Raw genomic sequence first — 17656 nt, forward strand, 5'->3', positions numbered from 1 at the left:
CTCTCCAGATTATACTGTAGCCTACTTTTGAGACAAATGCACCAGCAGCTGTTCCAAACTACTGAGCCATCATCATCAGACTGCTTTGACACTCCCTCCATCTCATTTACAACTTTCTAAGCTCCTCATCAGTCAGCTTCTGACTGTGTCTCCAATTGGACTAAGAGTAGAAGCTGTAGAAACTATAGTGTCCTAAAACAACGTCAAACCCTTTAGAATTACTTTGTTGTTCTAGTTGTAGTAAAACTGTGTCTGATTACAACAGAATTGTTAAACTTGTAAAGATCTTGAGTTCTTCGGCTGAGTCGGCACTCATAGAAGAATTTAAGTTATTAAGTTATTACATAAAAAATGTAGTCAGTAAATACAAATAAAAATTGCAGGCAGTTATCTAACAATGATTTATTTATCCCTTTAGACAGATATCTGTATGCAAACGCAGCTAACAATCTGTTTTGAATCCAATATGTTAACTTGAGAAACAAATCGTCTTGATGCTGTTTCAAATGCCTGGTTTTAAAAAAAACAACAAGCCTTTTAAAAGTTACTTACTCTTCCTTATAAGGCAGAATTGACAAAACATTGTTCTTTGCTTTGGAGCTGAAAACATAATTGCTTGTTACTAATTGGACTGTAAACAATGCAGCACACCATAAAGAAAGTTGTGGCATGAAGTAATTTAACGCTAACCTCATGCAACACCACAATTACTGAAAAGCTGCCTGTTTTTTCCAGAGGCATATATCGTTGGCAGACTTTGACAGGTTAGAATTGCTGTTAAGTTCTGAGATTTTATTTGAACTGAACAGTCTTTAAGAGATTTGATCAAAGACTAGATTATCTTTAAGATAATTTCACATTTAACATTATTTTCTCCATCTCTGAAGCCTTTCTTCTCTCTTTCTCTGCTTTATCACTTCTCTTCTCTTAACCTGTTTTATTTTAACTCTGTCACCATCTCAGCTCCCACCACATTTCGAATCCGCAAAGTTGATTTCTATGCTGGTAAGGCTTCTGTTTGCGTGTATTAGTTAGTCATGTACATATAGAATATCTTTTCAACTTCTGTAGCCATGACAACATTAGAAGGGATGAATGTAATTGCTCTCCAGAACTCGTCACCAAGCCAACTGAAAACTAAAGTTACAGCACATCATGTCATTTAAATTGTCACAAATGATTATAATTTGGATCGAACTCTTTATAGAAGGTGGGCAATAACAGAGGGAGGAAGACAATGGAGTGTAAATGGGAGTGTAAAATGTCCACGCATGAAAACAAACTATAAAACTTGGATATATTTTTTTATTGTGTTTGTATTTCGTGGCAGTTTACTGCTCGATGAAAAAAAAAGGACTCTCAGTAATATTTCCCTCAATCAGATTCAAAGTAATGCTGAGTACTGAAAAGTTTGTTTGCTGACTGCTTCCTTTGCATACGGATGACTCACTTCACTTAAAATCTTGTTTGGGGAATTGCAAGCAAGAACAGGGGGGAAAAAACGCACAGTAGTCCTTTTAAAAATAATGAACCATAAAGTGACATTATTATTCAGCATTTTCTTTTTTCTTACATTTGTTCCCTTTCCTTGAAAATGAACTCAGTCACGTGTCCACTTGCTTACACTATGTCCCTTCTACAAGAAAACCAATTTTAAGGAAACCCTAGTATTCGAGTCCAATCCATGATCATGATGAAGTTCAATTGTAATCTTTTCTTGAACTTACAAGGAGGTTTTTCCCACTAAAAATATCTCAACTTCGACGGTTTGGTGTTGGCTAAAATGCTGAATCAATAGGCAATACTGATATAAAACTGCACCACACACAAAGAGCATCGATAAACCAATGCATACTATAAATCTTGGCAATGTTTTTCAAATCTATGGTTAGCCTCTAAGCACGACCTTCCTTGAGGTGTGTTTTGTTTGTTTTTGAGAAAAATAATGAATACATCCCCATCACCTTTCATGATATGAAAATATATAAACATACACACATTAGCATCTTTCCAGAGTTTCCTTTGACAATATCTGAAAGGTTGATATGAGTATAGCAAGTACTTGTCGATGCATTGATCAGATACACAAAAAAGAAACACAACTGGCATCAGGTGAACAAACATGTAAAAAATTTAGCTTGCAAAATATCAGCAAAACATGTCTTTACACCAGTGCTACATATACAGTATTTGGTATATATCAGAGGCATGGGGAACTTGAGTCACATGACCTGACTCAAGTCTGACTTAAGTCACACGTTTGAGAACTTGAGACTTGCTTGACTGGTAGTGATAAAAGACTTGACTTTGCCTTTATGACTTGAAATTTGAAGCAAGGAGTTACTTTTTTGGAGTTGGTAGATATGATTTATGTATTTATATCACACATATATCAGACAGTTATTCAATAATTGCCAATACTCAAGTCTTTGAATATAATTAATATTCAATATTCAAAATTAATATCACGAGGAAGGAGAGATGGAAACATCAATGCATTTTTCCTTCATAAAGAATCATTTTAGAATATAAAAACAATTATTCGCTCAGTTTACTGTAACACTGACTCTTCACTTCTTCCCTTTGTATGTTTGTTCAGTTGGATCCAATAAGGCCAGAATGAAAGAGGTGTTACTGTTGTTGCTGTTACAAGAAAATCACAGTGAAGAATCTCACGTTTAAACTGCTTCAAAATTACAAGCTTCGCCTGACCCTCTTTTAAGTCCATGGAACTGTGGAGCAGTTTTTATTAGAATAATTGTCAGGGTTTAAGGTGGCACATCAAGGACATATTCTCTTCATGTCCCCTGGGCCCACTGTCCTGATGTAGTGCTAAATATCTGTGGTACCTCTGATTGGACTTTGATAAAAACTGATGGAAAGATTGGCTTAAGAGGAGTTCTTTGCTGTGTTGTTTTTTTGTCTACAACCCTTTTGGGCAGAGATAATTAAATGATTCCTGTAATTACATAAAAACAAAGATATATTGACATAATAAAACAATGTAATATATTCAGCTACTTATAAGCAGACTTTTTATTAAGTACTTTGAGTAAGACTTTTTAGTAAGTGCTCTACTTTTTGTAAAAGATTCTGTCACAGTATTTAAAGTATGGACAAAAGGGTGTCCTTCAAATGCAGTGCCCCACCTGCAGAGAAAAATCTGTTTCTTGTTGTTTGTGTGTTTATGTGTGTTTGTGTCTGTGGTTTTCACAGAGCACGAGAAACACAGACTGTGTAAGACTGCTGACTACATGAACCTGCACTTCAAGGTCAAGTGGCTCTACAACGAGTATGTGAAGGACCTGCCTGCCTTCACAGACGCCGTGCCTGAGTACCCTGCGTAAGACACACACACTTTTTACTCACTCATTATCTACCTTCCTCTTTCCCTGTCTCCACCAGACAAAAGCTAGCTCATCTTGATTGATTCTCTCTCACTCTCAAAAGACATTTTGTACAATGGTTTTGACACAATGGTAGACACACTTCTCAAAGCTCTTTTCACTGGGATTGGATGGTAAAAATATCAATAATACACATTTAAAAACAAATATAGAAGGTGTTTTAAATCAGTGAACCTTTGCAAACATTGAGGCAATTGTCAATTGTAAGAACAAACATCTAAAACATTCAAAAGGATAGGAAAAAGGCAGCAAACAATGAAACAGGGGAGCGACAGTAATTGAAGTGATTTTGGTGTCAGGAGACTGAAAACAGTCACATCATCTTTTTGTATCAAATATAATGTAAATGATGAAAAGTTGTATATTTTTGCAGCTGGTTCCTTCAGTTTGTGCTGGCCTGGTTGGCTGAAAATGAGGAGGTGTCGATGGACTTCATGCACGGGGCACTGGAGAGAGACAAGAGAGAAGGGGTGAGTCAAAGAGAACATGGAGGGCTTTGTGGTCAGAAAACAAAAGAAATCAATACAAAAAAAACAAAAGGAAAAATGTTGATTTTGAACAGAGCTTTTTGCCGCAGAGATTGTGGTTTAATAAATTGCTTAGTGTGATTACAGAGTGTTGAATCATTCTCACCTTTTTTTTTTTCCTGTTTTGCTGTTCAGCATCTTGCTGTTACTGGGCAACCCATGACATCTGATAGGTCCTTTTAATGATATACAGCTTACAAAACTATTAACAATTGCTAAGGAAATCATATTAATGCTAATAAAAGTCAGAACATGTTACCATAACTTGCTTTATGATTTTGCATGCTGGCATTTTGTACGTTTACACTATGTTGATACTTTTAAAAACACAGTAAAATTGGGCAAAAAAATCTGTCATCATCGTGTCACTCTTTTGCTCTGTCTTACTCTTTCTGTCAATCTTGGACATGTTATAGAAATTTATCAGCGTTCATTATACTGTGGTGCCTCCTAAGAACCACCCACCCCAACATTGAAACGACTTCCTCAGAGTTATGTATGCTGGGGAAGAGGTGGAGCTTTTTAAGATACAAGGCCAAATACAAGAATGACCCTTTCAGGGTCAGGAGGGCTCTTGAGTAAAAGAAAAATTCAGGAGGTTTCAGGTGAAGGCTGTCATGAAACTGTTTTTGAAACCTTTGGCAGGGAATGTGTGAAAAGGGCTAAACCATGATTTTTGTCCTTAAGGATGGATATAAGGTGATGTAATAATCTATGTACACATAAGAGCAAAGCCTTGTCTACTTAAATGTCGTCCCAGAAACTAAAATTTAATTTAGGAAAATAGTAACAATTTGCAGGCCTCTCATGTAATGGAGATGAGATGTTAGCTTTTGATCGGAGCTATATGACTGTTGTACAAACTCTGAAGAACTCAGGACTATGCTCCTAAACAGGAGGAAAATAGAAGGTAATTCACTTCCTCCAGGACACAGGACCAACCACACAGAAACCAACAATCACATAAGAGAAAATATACTGCCAGCTGTTGGATTCAACTTCTCTGTTACAAGTCCTATTTGTGATGAAAAACTGTTTTAATCAACGCCACTTGGCATCCACTGGAATCGAATCCTGTATCAAATATAAGAGACATTCGGTCCATTAGTTGCACAATAAAACCATATTCTTCTGTTGATGTTGTTGTTAAAAAGGAACCAATGTACACAAGCAGTAAAAACAACTATGCAGGAAAAAGAAGAATAGCATTCTGACACCTAATACAGAATGGAAGATAGCTTCAATGTGACCTTTTGTTCACAGACTCTTTGAAGGAAGCTTTGATTGATTCTAGCAGTGTGCTTTTGTCCAGCCGGCCACAGATGAACAGGATGATAGACAAGTGTTATCTATCAACCTCCTGCTGTTTCAGAAGCTGCACTTTTCTGTTGTTACTCTAGAAGGGTATCTTGAAAAGGGTTCAGTCTGCAGACGTTTTGGGTGCTCTGACTGGTGCCGAACAATGACTTTTCAACGTAGAGTATGTTAAAGCGCACCAAATTTCACTAATGGTCATTTAAGACATCCATCCTGTTTTTCTTGTATATATGTATAAAAGCTATTGTGTTCGTCCATTACTGTGCTTTTAGATAAGCATTGCCTTACAAAGCAGACAGTGTGGATGAAATGGCATAAGGCTCTTATTTAATCGGGGCGCTGATGGCCTGTAGTGGTTTGGTCACATCCAGTGTATGGAGGCGATTGTCCTTCAAGCAGTCGTCCTATTGAACTGAATACAAAAGTCAGAATATATATCTTTTAAAAAAGAGATTCATATTCAGGGTTTGAACTGGACTCTATCAATGTCTATATCATTCACAACAAGCAAGCACCAAGCTCATGATGGGAAAAATGACAGCCTCAGAGTTATGGACGCTGGAGCGGAGGTGGAGCTTTTTAAGAATGAATACAAATAATGAAAGTAGCAGCAGCAGTGGCAGCAAAGCACTCAGGATTAAACACTTTTCAAAACACTGAAAGAGTTGGCTTGTTAATAATGATGTGAAGGAAAATGCTGTATATGTTTTATGGCAGACTTGTGTTGGCTGATTAAACTTTCCAACGTTCCAAGTTTGGATGTTTCTGTGTTTGCTCTCAGAGAATACTCAATAAAAGTTTACATTTACTGTCTCCTGCTACTTAACCTCCTCCCTCGTTCATGTAGTCTGATGGCACATGTCTTTTAAATTAGTGGAGTCCATTAGAGACAGAATTTATTGAGGAAGTGCTTATCGGCCCCATCTGCCTCTTAAAGGACCTTTTATGCATCATCATGCAGCAGGTTCCAATGAGTACAAGAGACAGACATGATACATCAGGACTCCCATACACTGGAGACATATGTGACAGGCTTCTCTTAAATGCCAGAAACTACCAAACCATCCCTCAGGGCATCATTTACATTTCCATCTGAGCCATTCAGCTGATGAATTTATCTCTAAGACTGGATGGTTAGTGCTGAAGTTCAATAAATCCTCAGCTCCCATTCCAGGACCAACATTTCCAGTGAATTATAATGATCATACTGATCAGAGCACCAAGTAATCTGTGGTGTGATTACACAGGAAAACAGCAACAGTAGAAAGGAAAGGAAATAAGAATGTTTTGAATTCCTTCATTTCTGGAAAATAAAGATGGAGCGGACAAAAAAGCCAGCAAGGAGCAATAATTCTTTACAATGTATAAGAGTAATAATTGAGTTGATGATTTAAGCACCAGTGGTCGTATTATTTTGCATTTTATCTTCTCGTCTTTCTGTCTGCAGTTCCAGCAGACGTCTGAGCACGCTCTGTTCTCCAGCTCAGTGGTCGACATCTTCACCCAGCTCAACCAGAGCTTTGAGATCATCAAGAAGCTAGACTGTCCAGACCCCGCTGTAGTGGCTCATTATAATCGACGGTTTGCCAAGGTGAGAGATGAAAAACAAATATTTTGACCTAATTTATGCATCCTTGTACAACTGATCAAACAAATATAGTTTATCTTTCTGGTATTTATGTCTTATAAGACTTAAAAAAGAAGTCAAAATATTTCCAATTTAATTAGTATTTTAACTGCTTGCTTTCGGGAGCTGATGATCAAGTTGCTAACAGTTGAGATATTTGACTTTCATCTCATTTCTGTTGAGATAGTTAAACAGAGGTGACAAAGGTAAAGCAGGATGTAGGGATTGGATAGCGATAGGTTTCCACCCTCTGAAAAGCTAGTTTCCAGATCAACAAAGTCACTTTGAAGCCTACTGTAGTAAGTAGCCAATACGAGGTGCTGGATTCGGTAAGTAATCAGCAATGAAAGCTAATGAACGAGAACTTCACTCACCAAAGAGCATGAGCCCAGTTAATGCCAAAGACAATTCAATCATTCCAATTTGTGAACAGGCTGCATTTATGTCTTACACCAAAAGAAAACGTGCTATAAAAAGCTCAAATCCATTTACCAATGCCCCATCATTTAAGTCTTGATACAATTAAAATGGTTGAGTTAAATTGAACTAAATAAATAGAAAAAATGCTTTAGAGACCTGTTTTCTTTTCTTACCAAGCTGTGACTATGATAATTACTTCCATAACATTAGGCATGTTAACATGGAGATTTTGTGCATACCAAAGGATGCTGCATGTCTTGGACACACAAATAAACATCTTAGTGGAATGAATTTGTTTGTGTTCTCAGTAACTGTATTAATGCTGTTTTACCATGTAAGAGATCCACATCTTGAGCAAATACAAAACCTCTTAATTTTGATCTCTTCCATGCAGAATGAATAAATCACACAAGTGTAACTCTTAGTATTTATAGATCAGGTCACCAACTTTACAAAAGATAGGCCTGTATGTTCGTCTGAGCCTCTTATGGTACCCACAATAGCCAGGCAGATAGCTTTGGTATTATTTGGCCATTTCTTCTTTTATAATGTTTTCTATAATTACGTCTTCTACCAAGCAGCACTTAAGGTACAATTTACTTAAAATAGCTTTTATAAGACTGCTTTTGTAGAAAAAAGGAAAAATTATGTAGTCATTAGTTCCACAATTTAATTGAAATTAGACTGTTTCTAAGCAACCCAAATATTCTTATCTACTCCACAAATGAATATTGAAAAACACTGTCAGCTGTAAATGTAAATTTAAGATGTTTAGGGACTGATAGGCTTACGTAGCTAATGATATTGTTCTCCTGTATTGTCAATCTTGAAATGCCTCTTTTATAATCAGTATATTCAGTCGGAACTAACTATTAGTATTTCATATCTATGATAACCCAGCTATAGGACCAATATGGCCCTCTATTGAGAGGGGATGAAGGGTTTTTCATTACTGAGGCAGTGAAGAAATACATCAATATTTCTGTCTGTGTAGTTTTCAGTCATTCTTTGTCTCAGAAGCTTTTCATTCTCAACTCTTTTCGATTTTATCCTTGAATCTTTTGTGTTTTTAAAATATAGACTAACACGTTTCAAGTACTTTTCTGCCAAATGAATGCAGTGTTTCATTTTATTTATATTAAACCTTTGATGCAATATTTGTTTTACTTCATATTGAATTGAATGCAGCTGCTTTTAGGCAAAGCCATTTCATCTAGCAGACCTTTTTGTTCAGGAGAAATGTGAATTTGTGTGTTTGTGAATGTGTGTGTTTGTGTGATGTGGTGGCTCAATCGATATGGGACTCACTCATTAAATAAAGAACGACTAATGTAAGCCATCACTCCTGGCTTTCCACCTCTCTGTCCCCAACCTCTGATCCCTTTTATTTGCTGCCGATCAGCTCCAGTCAGTCTCTCAGTCTACCTGTCTAAACTGCAGCTTGTTTTTATCCATACTTTCCAGTCTTGTTCCCCCATCAGCTCTCCAACCTTTTGTTCTGTTTCTTAAGTTATTTATAATGTTTTCCCATCCTTTATTTCTATTTGTCTGTATTTTGTCCAGAATATTCTCCCTGTATTTGCTGTTGCACCCTCTTCTTATATTTCCCCCTTATTCTCTCTAAGTCCATCGCAGAAAAGTAATATTGGACAATAAAGACAACGACAGCTAAAGAAAAAAGAAAAAAAATGAAGACTGTGTCAAACAATACCAGGAAACTATACTGAGTCATCCAGGCAGCAATCAGGCCACATATTTAATGCATGAGTCTAATCTGCCATCTGTCTGACTCAGCAGAAAGTAGGGAAATTTCTCAGACTCTGTGTCAATCCCCGTCCACAAGTTACCATCAAGACCGAATATTTAACACACTGATTTATTTCAAAGTACCCTGTGGAGTATTTATGGTATACAAACCTGACATTATTGTTTCAAACCCAAAGGCACAAAGACTTCGATCTAATTCCATATACCCCATTAGACAAGTATTTCCTCTCAGAATAATAGTTTGCCGTTGCAGTCCTTCCTGATTCTCCATCCAGCTCCAATATGCTGAACAGAATTAGGCAATGGGGCACAATACATTTTCTGTCTTTTCTATTTGATGTTGAAGATACGTTTTTGAGATAAACACTTCGCCTGATAAAACATGCAGGTGAATATCTGTGCTGATTATCAGACTCTTCTCGAATTAGCAAACTCCATTCAATCTGCAGAGCCCCTTTGCACCTTCAGGATAAAAACTCTGTAATGAACACCAACGCACATAATGGTATTGATGATGACAAAGAGAATGAAGGTTTTGTTATAAATTATGTTATTCGGTATGGTTTTCAATTCAGTTCAATTCAAAAAATTGAATTGAATTGAAAACCATACTGAATAACAGTAACAAATGTTGATGCTTGTTTTTAAAGCATTAATAAAATAAATGATGTGATAAAAAATGATGTCATGAAAAAGCTTGCAATAAAGTAATTTAAAAAATATGAGCAAACTTGAGCATGACTATAAGGAGTTGACAAAGACTGTTTTCAAACAGATGTGTCCTTGAACTTCTCAAGAAGTTTCCCAATGTAAACTTGTCCTTCTTGTGTTTCCTCAGACGATCACCAAAGTGCTGCTGCAGTACTGTGCCCTGCTGTCCAAGAGCTTCCCCTCCTACTGTGAGAAAGAGAAGATTGTGAGTACTGCTGTGTCCCACTCTAAAGCTAAACCACAACACCCAGATACAGAGGGAGTCTCAAAATGTTAAAAGCTAGAGCTCCCTCTGTGAAGCAGATTAATATTTCAGCTGCTGCTGCCTTTTTATATAACTCTTCTCTTTTGTGTCTCTGTTGTTTTTTCCTTGTTGGATTTCCCCACTCCTTTCTTTGCATTTCATCCACTGTCTTCACTGTCATTTTCTATTTTTTATCTACTTTATTTATCTTTTATCTACTTATCTCTCAACTTCCCCGCTTCCTGTCTTTCTCCTCCAGCCCTGTGTACTGATGAACAACATCCAGCAGATGAGGGTCCTGTTGGAGAAGATGTTTGAGTCGATGGGAGCAAAAATGGTAAGGGAACGAAAGGAAAACAAATCCCTCCCATTCAAACTTGCAAACCCCGGTCTAGCAGCGTTATTATTTCACCATCTGTGGATTAAACTGAGAGTTTTTCCATTGTAACCTGCAAATTATATGAGGTCTTCCTTTGTTGTTTAAATTCACACTGTTTAATCAGACCTTTTCTTGCTTTTGGGTCTTTTTGTACAAAAAATATATCTGCTATTAGCCTTTAGGGGTTGTTTTGATATTGCTTGATTGGTTGAAATTCTTTGCCAAATGAAAATGACAATCTTAAATTGACAGTAGAGTTCCTATATAGAGTTACTCTTTAACACCAATACACAATTTGTGTGCAAACCTGTTGTGTATGGGCAAACGGTTGTTGCTTAGTACATCAGTCGCTGTCTCGTTAGTGATGGTGGGGAAACGGTAACCAAAGACACAAGAAAACTCATCAGGGACATGTTAGATCCTTTTTTAGAGAATGTCTTGTCTTTGCTTTCTACCAGCGAGTGCTGTGGGAGTGTAGGCAAAACCAACAATATGTCAAGTGGAGGATAATACACTAATGGCTCTTTGGGACAAAGTAGTGTTTCAGCAATTGTCACTGAGGATGTATGTTTGTGTTTATAATCAGTAACACAACCATTATCAACATTGCAGTTTTAATAGCAGTATTTTGTTAAATTCGAAAATGCAACTCCCTTAACATGTTTTTTAAAAGTGGGTGTTCTCAAAATCGCAGCATATGGTCCGCAGCGGTTGGAAGCTTTGTTTTTCAGTCTGTCATGCTGAACATGTGTCTTTCTTGAATTGGTGTTTGAATAGATCCAGCACATAAAACAATCCAAGGTCCCTGCACAAAACATTTGTATGCTACAGCGCCATAACAAACCTATTTGTTCGGGTTCATCACCTTTCAGGTGGATTTAATTACTTACCAAACAAACCAGGTTGTCTGTATTTCAGTTCATCTCTTGCTATCAAGAGAAGCCGAAGAGTTGAACTGGACAACCATAAAAAAGTGCAATTGTTCTCAAATTATTTTTTCCAGTGAATTTCTTTAGTTATGAGAAGTTTCCCCTCATTTTCTGTTTCTTGTGCAACATTCTTTTGATAGCTTTGTCTTGCTTGACTATAGCGTAACTATTCTATGACCTTTGTTATGCGTATTTGATCAAGTTTGATTGTATCCTGTCTATTTGAATCTCTTTTCCACATAAAGAAGTAAAAGATGAAGAAAGTTTAAAAAACAGCTTCAGCGTGTGCCTTTGCATGGAGGCTATACGAGATTGAGTTGTTGTATCTTTTCTACACAGCTCACTATTGAGGAGGAGATGGTATGTGTAGGCTTTTTCCTTTTTTTGCCCATTTCCCCGTCCACTTTTGTTCTTGGAAATAAAAACATCCAACTACAAAAGCAGTCCCAGCTTGAACCTCTTGTAAACTGTCAAAATCTCCTTTCACCCAGTATTGTATTTTTTAGTCTAGATTTCTACTTTCCTACTAAACAAGAGATACACTGGACCCCGTTCTCCTTCTTCCTTCTTTTCTCTGTGCCCCTTGATATATTATTAGTAAAAACGCTGTGCTTTCCACAATGCTTTTTCTGTAAGATGGAGAACGAGGAGGAACCTGAGGAGTGTGATGAGGAGGTGGGTCCACCTGTTGAGTTTGAATCTCATAACTTTTTAGGCCCTGGACTTTATGTAAATAGATGTAGCTCCCATAAGCTTACCTATTGGTTCACTACAGTTTGAAAGCCTTGAGTTTGGAAGTTTTGTTTTCATTCAAAAGTGTACATTTTATGATGAGAGGTTGCAGCTAGAAAGGGAGACAATTGTATACCTTTAAGCTAACTTTAGCTATAGGTAGGTGAACAAGGTGCAAAACAACTGCATTGTCAGTTAACGTGTTGCAAATACATACACGATGCAAAATTGAAAACAGTTCTACCGAAAGAAACTGCAAAAGAAAATCCTGCAAATCCAGTTGTTGTAGGTTGGTTGCCATTTTCAGCCACAGACACTGCGTGATGTTTTCAGGTCACTATGGTAGCAACTAATCAATCACAGGTAGCCACAGACACTCTTAGCATATCCCTGCTTTATAATTATATTATAAATGGAAGAAAAGCTAACTAAATTAACATTATATTGAAGAACTTTGCACAACCTAATTGAATAATACATTTATTGGGACTCATCAAGGTCATCTAATAGTGAGAATTTTAAACTTGTGGACACTCATGAGCAGTTAAATTGTTCAGTAAATTGGGTCATTTTCAGTGTTCTCTAAATGTACTGTAGCGGATGCTTGTATAATCGGAGAACTTCTGCAACATAAAGTACCATAGCTACACAACTTCATTAATTATTCATCATTCAACAAATCTGTATGATGACCTTTTCTTTGTCCTACATTGTTCTATAAGTTTGGGTTTGTCTGTTTTTATTTCCATTCCATCTCCACCAGGCAATGAGTAACAATGGAGAGGAAGACGACATGGTGGGTAGATTGCACTAACAAAAGAACATTTGTTTGTGCTAAGGTTATTGAGGAAATTTAATTCTGGTTGTCAGTCATGGCAGCCATAATTAATGGAATCCAAGTAAAGTAAATGATTCAGGTTCATTCAGGCTTAATTTGCAATTGCTAGGTAATCAAAATACTATTCTTAGATGTTCTTTATTCTTTATTTCTATGTTTTAAATCTCATTTCATCAAACGTTTCCTACTTGTCCATTTCAACTGCAGTCTGTCTGCTCGGACTCAGAAGGATCTGAGGTAAGATCAAGTAGAAACATCCAATCAAAGTAAAAATTATCTGTAGAAACAGTAATGTGATTCTCTAAGACAGTGTCCATTTCTCTCTCACCAACTTAAACGTGTTTGTTTCTTAGAAGTTTTATGGCGATTCTAACCAGAACCTTGGCATTTGCAGTGTTTTTTAAAAAAAGAAATTGTTTATTTGCTGTCAACAGAAAATCACAAATTAATCATTTACTTCAACACATTATGGATGAGAATCTTGTATTAGTCACGTACCGCTTTTTTGTGCTAAAGGAAAGCCCAGTATATTAATCTCTTTATCATGATTCCTTAATCCTACATTGTCATGCTAGCACAGCTCTTTGCACATTTACAGCTGGGCACTCACACAATTCTTTTTCAAGCGAGTGCTTAATAGACTAGACAGTGGGCTGCTGATAATTGAGTTTAATGGTGTTTAAAAATGCTGTGTTGAGGCTCCACTTAATGGCTTCTTGTAATGTCTGAGTCTGTCAGATGACTGTAGGGGGTCTATATCGGAGAGGAGAGGATTTAATGGTTAATGACTAAAGTTACTCTTTCTTAACATATGTTAAATGGGATGTTAAAGTGAAGTCACACATGCTGATATGGGCTGCCTTTGTGTGCTTCTCTTACATTTAAGAAAGGGTTGTTGTCATGTAACTGGTGTATATTCAGTTATGAAAATGCTCAGAAAATTGCAGTACGGAAAAAATGCTATCAGCCTTTCTAACAAATATTTTGTTTTTCTGTATGAAAGTGAAATTATCTCCAGTTTTATCTTTAATTGGATCTGATGATGAAACATTTGAACAGGTCATGTTCCTTGCGTATGGTGCTTGTTAGAGGTGTTTTTGATGTAATAAACACAGAAGGGTTTATTCATCAGGGAGTTCAGTGTAAAAGGGAACCCAGATTGTTTATGACAGTGATAGGAGCAATGGAAGAATTTATGGACTTTTAAAGTTGGTCTTTAAAAGTTATTGTTACTTTGTAATGTTTTTTGTTTTGTTTTGTTTTTTATCCTCAGATTTTAAATGAGGACAAACAACATAAATAAGCAAAAGACCTTCTTTGTAATGCTGCCCTGCTTTTATTTTAATTTCTGCCTCTTCCTTACTCATCCTGTCTGCTTCTAGGTTGACAACAAAGAGAAGGAGAATAAGGTTGGTTGGTCAGGCCCAGTTATAGTGTGTAAATAAGTTTTAAATCTGGTCTTTGTAAAAACCACTTTGTATTGTGCTGTATTTGTTATCCAGACCCACCGTTGTATGTGTATTATTAAGATGACAAAGACCCTAGTTACATTATCAAACTCTACGTCTCATCTACTCCCCCCGGTGTCTGGTAAATGGCATACTGTACACTCTTTACTTTGACTTAAATATAGTCCAGGCTGCACAAGCGACGACTTGATTTAACCGCAAATGTTGGTCAGAAAAGTCTTAAAGTCCTGTTTACATGTTAATCAACCAGTCTGTTGGAATAGATATTCTTGTTTGATTGATGATCACTTTTGCTTTAGGGTACAATATATAACAAACTTGCTAATATCTCATTCAGCAGTATTTTTCACCTATTTTGGGCTCATGTTTGTCCTTTAATGAAAGAAACACTATCAAAGTAAAATAATTGTTCTGATTTATGTGTGGGAAAAAAAAAACGAAATGAAAAATACTTCAACTGAGGTTACATGTAAAACAATTTTTTTCCGGAATATCAAATATCCCGCTTTCAGGTTTATTAGATTGTGTAAGTAAGTGGCATTGGATCATCTTGATAGTGCCAACAGAATTAAAGTGGCACATTATCAACTAGCATTACTGCAGAAATATTGTAATAGATAAGATTACATACAAAATAACTTTATTAACCCCAAAGGAAATTCTAGTTTCAGTTGCTCCAAAATAACAGAGCATCAAATATAAGTGAAATATAAAGTGTAAACGGGGTAAATGCAAAGAAACAGCGCCTAATAATGTAGCAATAGAAAAGGTTCAAAGCCCCATGGGTTCTGTCAGTGTTGTGTCTATCCCAGTCTTTCATTGGGAGAAGTCAAGTGTGTGTTGCTAAATGAAAATGCAAATGAACATCTGGCTAATTTTGCATTAGATGCTTGTTTCCACTAAACATCACTTTCTCCAGCTAGTAGCAGTATAAAAAAAAAAAAAAAAAAAAAATCTTTCGAGAAGTAGTGTGATTTGGAGCTTCTGTTGTTACTCTGATAGGATTGAAAATCTGGTTTAGGTGGGAAACAATCTCTTGAGATATTTCATCATTTGGTAGTAAAAGGAAAAAGCGAGCTCTCATAAAAGCAGGTCTGCTCCGTCTTAACTCCTAACTCAAAAGGACAGAAACAGTGAAAATGATTCATGATTAATATTCTCTTAAAATAAGAAAATGGAGAAAATTGAGCTTTGTTCGTTGTATAACCATTCCAGTTGTGAATTTATCTGCAAGTAGATGTTTTAGTTTGTATGATTGTGGATATGAGTTCATGTGTCGATGTGTCCTCCTGTAGAATGAGTCCTCAGACTATGATGACAGTGATGAGGAGCAGGAGAAGGTTTGCTTAATTTCAATTTACTTTACTTGATAAATCACATCCCTCCTTCTGCTGCCTATCATCTCACAGCTGATTGACAGACTTTCATGTGGTCCACTACATCCTCTGTGGTTTTCTCCTGTGTCCTTATCAAATGTTCTCTGTTTTCCCCATTATATGTATAACGTGTTTTTTTTCACAATCTCTTTTCCATCATGCAGAACCATTACCTTACTTTCTTTGATATTTTTCCTGTCTTTTGTAAATTCAATGTTGTTTCTTTCTTTGTCTCAAAGCTTGATAAGGAAAAGGTGAGCAATCACCAAGGGCCTCATGTAACCATTGTTACTCAGTATTGTTTTGGGTTTTTTTGCTTTAATTTTCTTTTACTTTGTTTAACATTCATTTTATTTGTCTTTTTCCCCTCTCTTTTTTTATGTCTTTTTAGTCACAGTCCAAGAAGGAAAAGGTGTGTTTCAACTAGTGATGTGTGTGTTCTTTGTCTATGCTAACCTGTGTGCTTGTATGCAGTTTTTAAACCTTATTTCGAAAGGGGGCATTTGATATTAAAATACTGTAAACAAAAAATCCTTAAATGTTAGATCAGTGCCTGACTATACCTTTAAACATTGTATTTTTGACGAGCAAAGCTAAACATGAAATGAGCTTTAATATTAATGTTAACAAAGCTGGTTTTGATCAAATTATCAAAGTGCAAATTGTTGAAAAGAAATTAGCGTGTCATACACTGCATAGATTACAGAGTCATGTGAAAATAACAGCTGCGCTTGAAGGGAGGTCTGCACAATTAACTTCTGTCAAAGGCCAGACCAATCATCTTGATGTGACCCTCCCCTTAACCACTTCTGGCACTCACCCGGCATTCTCAAGTGTATTTATTCCACGTGCCTTTTACGATCCAAGCAGGGCAGTGGTGTAAAATACCTCACTTAGCTTTTAGCTGAGAATGGTAGTATGTTCAGTTGTAAATAAATAGAATACTCTTTCCATATTTATGTACATAGAAAAACTCATACACAGTGTCCAACCTGCAATAGGCTTTATTGGCAATAAATGTATTTTCATAATTTACACTTGATTAATCCTGCCAGGGGAAATTTGTTTTAGCACTTTGTGTAATGACATGATACAAAAATAGGCTTGAAATACACACACATGCACAAACAGGATCCTTTTGCAAGTAAGACAGCATACAAGCAAGTCCATGCAATGTTTTAAATTGTGACTTTGAACATACATCTTTTATTTAATTCCTAATAGAATCAAGCTAATCAGGTTACTCAAATCTAAAAAGTCTAAACACGTCCTTGCTGGGGAAAAAAAGGGTGCAAATATTGAGAGGATTGTTCTGTCCAGAGACAAATGTGGTCGAATTGGAGCTTTCTTGAACCGTCACATCAGACAGTGCTTAAGAATAATATTAATAATAACTTTGTTTGTAAAGCATCTTTAAAAAGATGTTTATAGAACAGACATCAAGAGTCAGGTCAAACAGACAAGTTTGAAAGAGAGCGAAGAGAAACTATGGATTGTTTTTTTTTAAAGTAAAGTTAACTGTAGGTCTCACACGTCGACAAGATTTGTTGCAGAATATAAAAAAATGAGGCCATTGATAATCTGTTGATTTATTTCTGAAAGATTGAAATTATTTTAAGTGACTCAGAGGAGGCAAGAGCTTTGTGTGCTCCCTCTTCAGGATAACTGTTAGTAATGAATATGACCTCATTGTGAGAGGCTCTGACTGTTTAAAGTAGGGCAAAGAAGGAAAAAGAATCTGAATTCAGTCCTCCCAGACAAACACATTTTAATTATTAAAACGCTTTCTGAAAAGGTTCCATCTTTCCCAGCACAATCCAGATTCCAAGAAAGTTGTGACTTTGTCTGAAACATAAATCAAACAGAATGTGATATTTGGGAGTTCTACCACGTTATGTGTTCAAGTAAAAACA

At 36.3% G+C, this 17656-nt stretch overlaps 1 protein-coding gene across 1 annotated transcript in view; it reads left to right on the forward strand.

Moving 5' to 3' along the window:
• LOC306823567 (protein unc-13 homolog B-like) overlaps positions 1-17656 on the forward strand; it is a 72339-nt gene that overhangs the window by 42181 nt on the left and 12502 nt on the right. Inside the window, exons 19-30 of the mRNA XM_079343168.1 lie at positions 3217-3343; positions 3781-3877; positions 6699-6842; positions 9904-9981; positions 10280-10357; positions 11668-11688; positions 11965-12003; positions 12824-12856; positions 13106-13135; positions 14281-14307; positions 15983-15997; positions 16135-16155. Of these exons, the coding sequence (XP_079199294.1) occupies positions 3217-3343; positions 3781-3877; positions 6699-6842; positions 9904-9981; positions 10280-10357; positions 11668-11688; positions 11965-12003; positions 12824-12856; positions 13106-13135; positions 14281-14307; positions 15983-15997; positions 16135-16155 (710 nt within the window). The remainder of the gene's footprint in view (positions 1-3216; positions 3344-3780; positions 3878-6698; positions 6843-9903; positions 9982-10279; positions 10358-11667; positions 11689-11964; positions 12004-12823; positions 12857-13105; positions 13136-14280; positions 14308-15982; positions 15998-16134; positions 16156-17656) is intronic.

The sequence above is a fragment of the Symphodus melops genome (assembly GCF_947650265.1).
Source record: "Symphodus melops genome assembly, chromosome: 1".
Taxonomy (NCBI): Eukaryota; Metazoa; Chordata; class Actinopteri; order Labriformes; family Labridae; genus Symphodus; species Symphodus melops.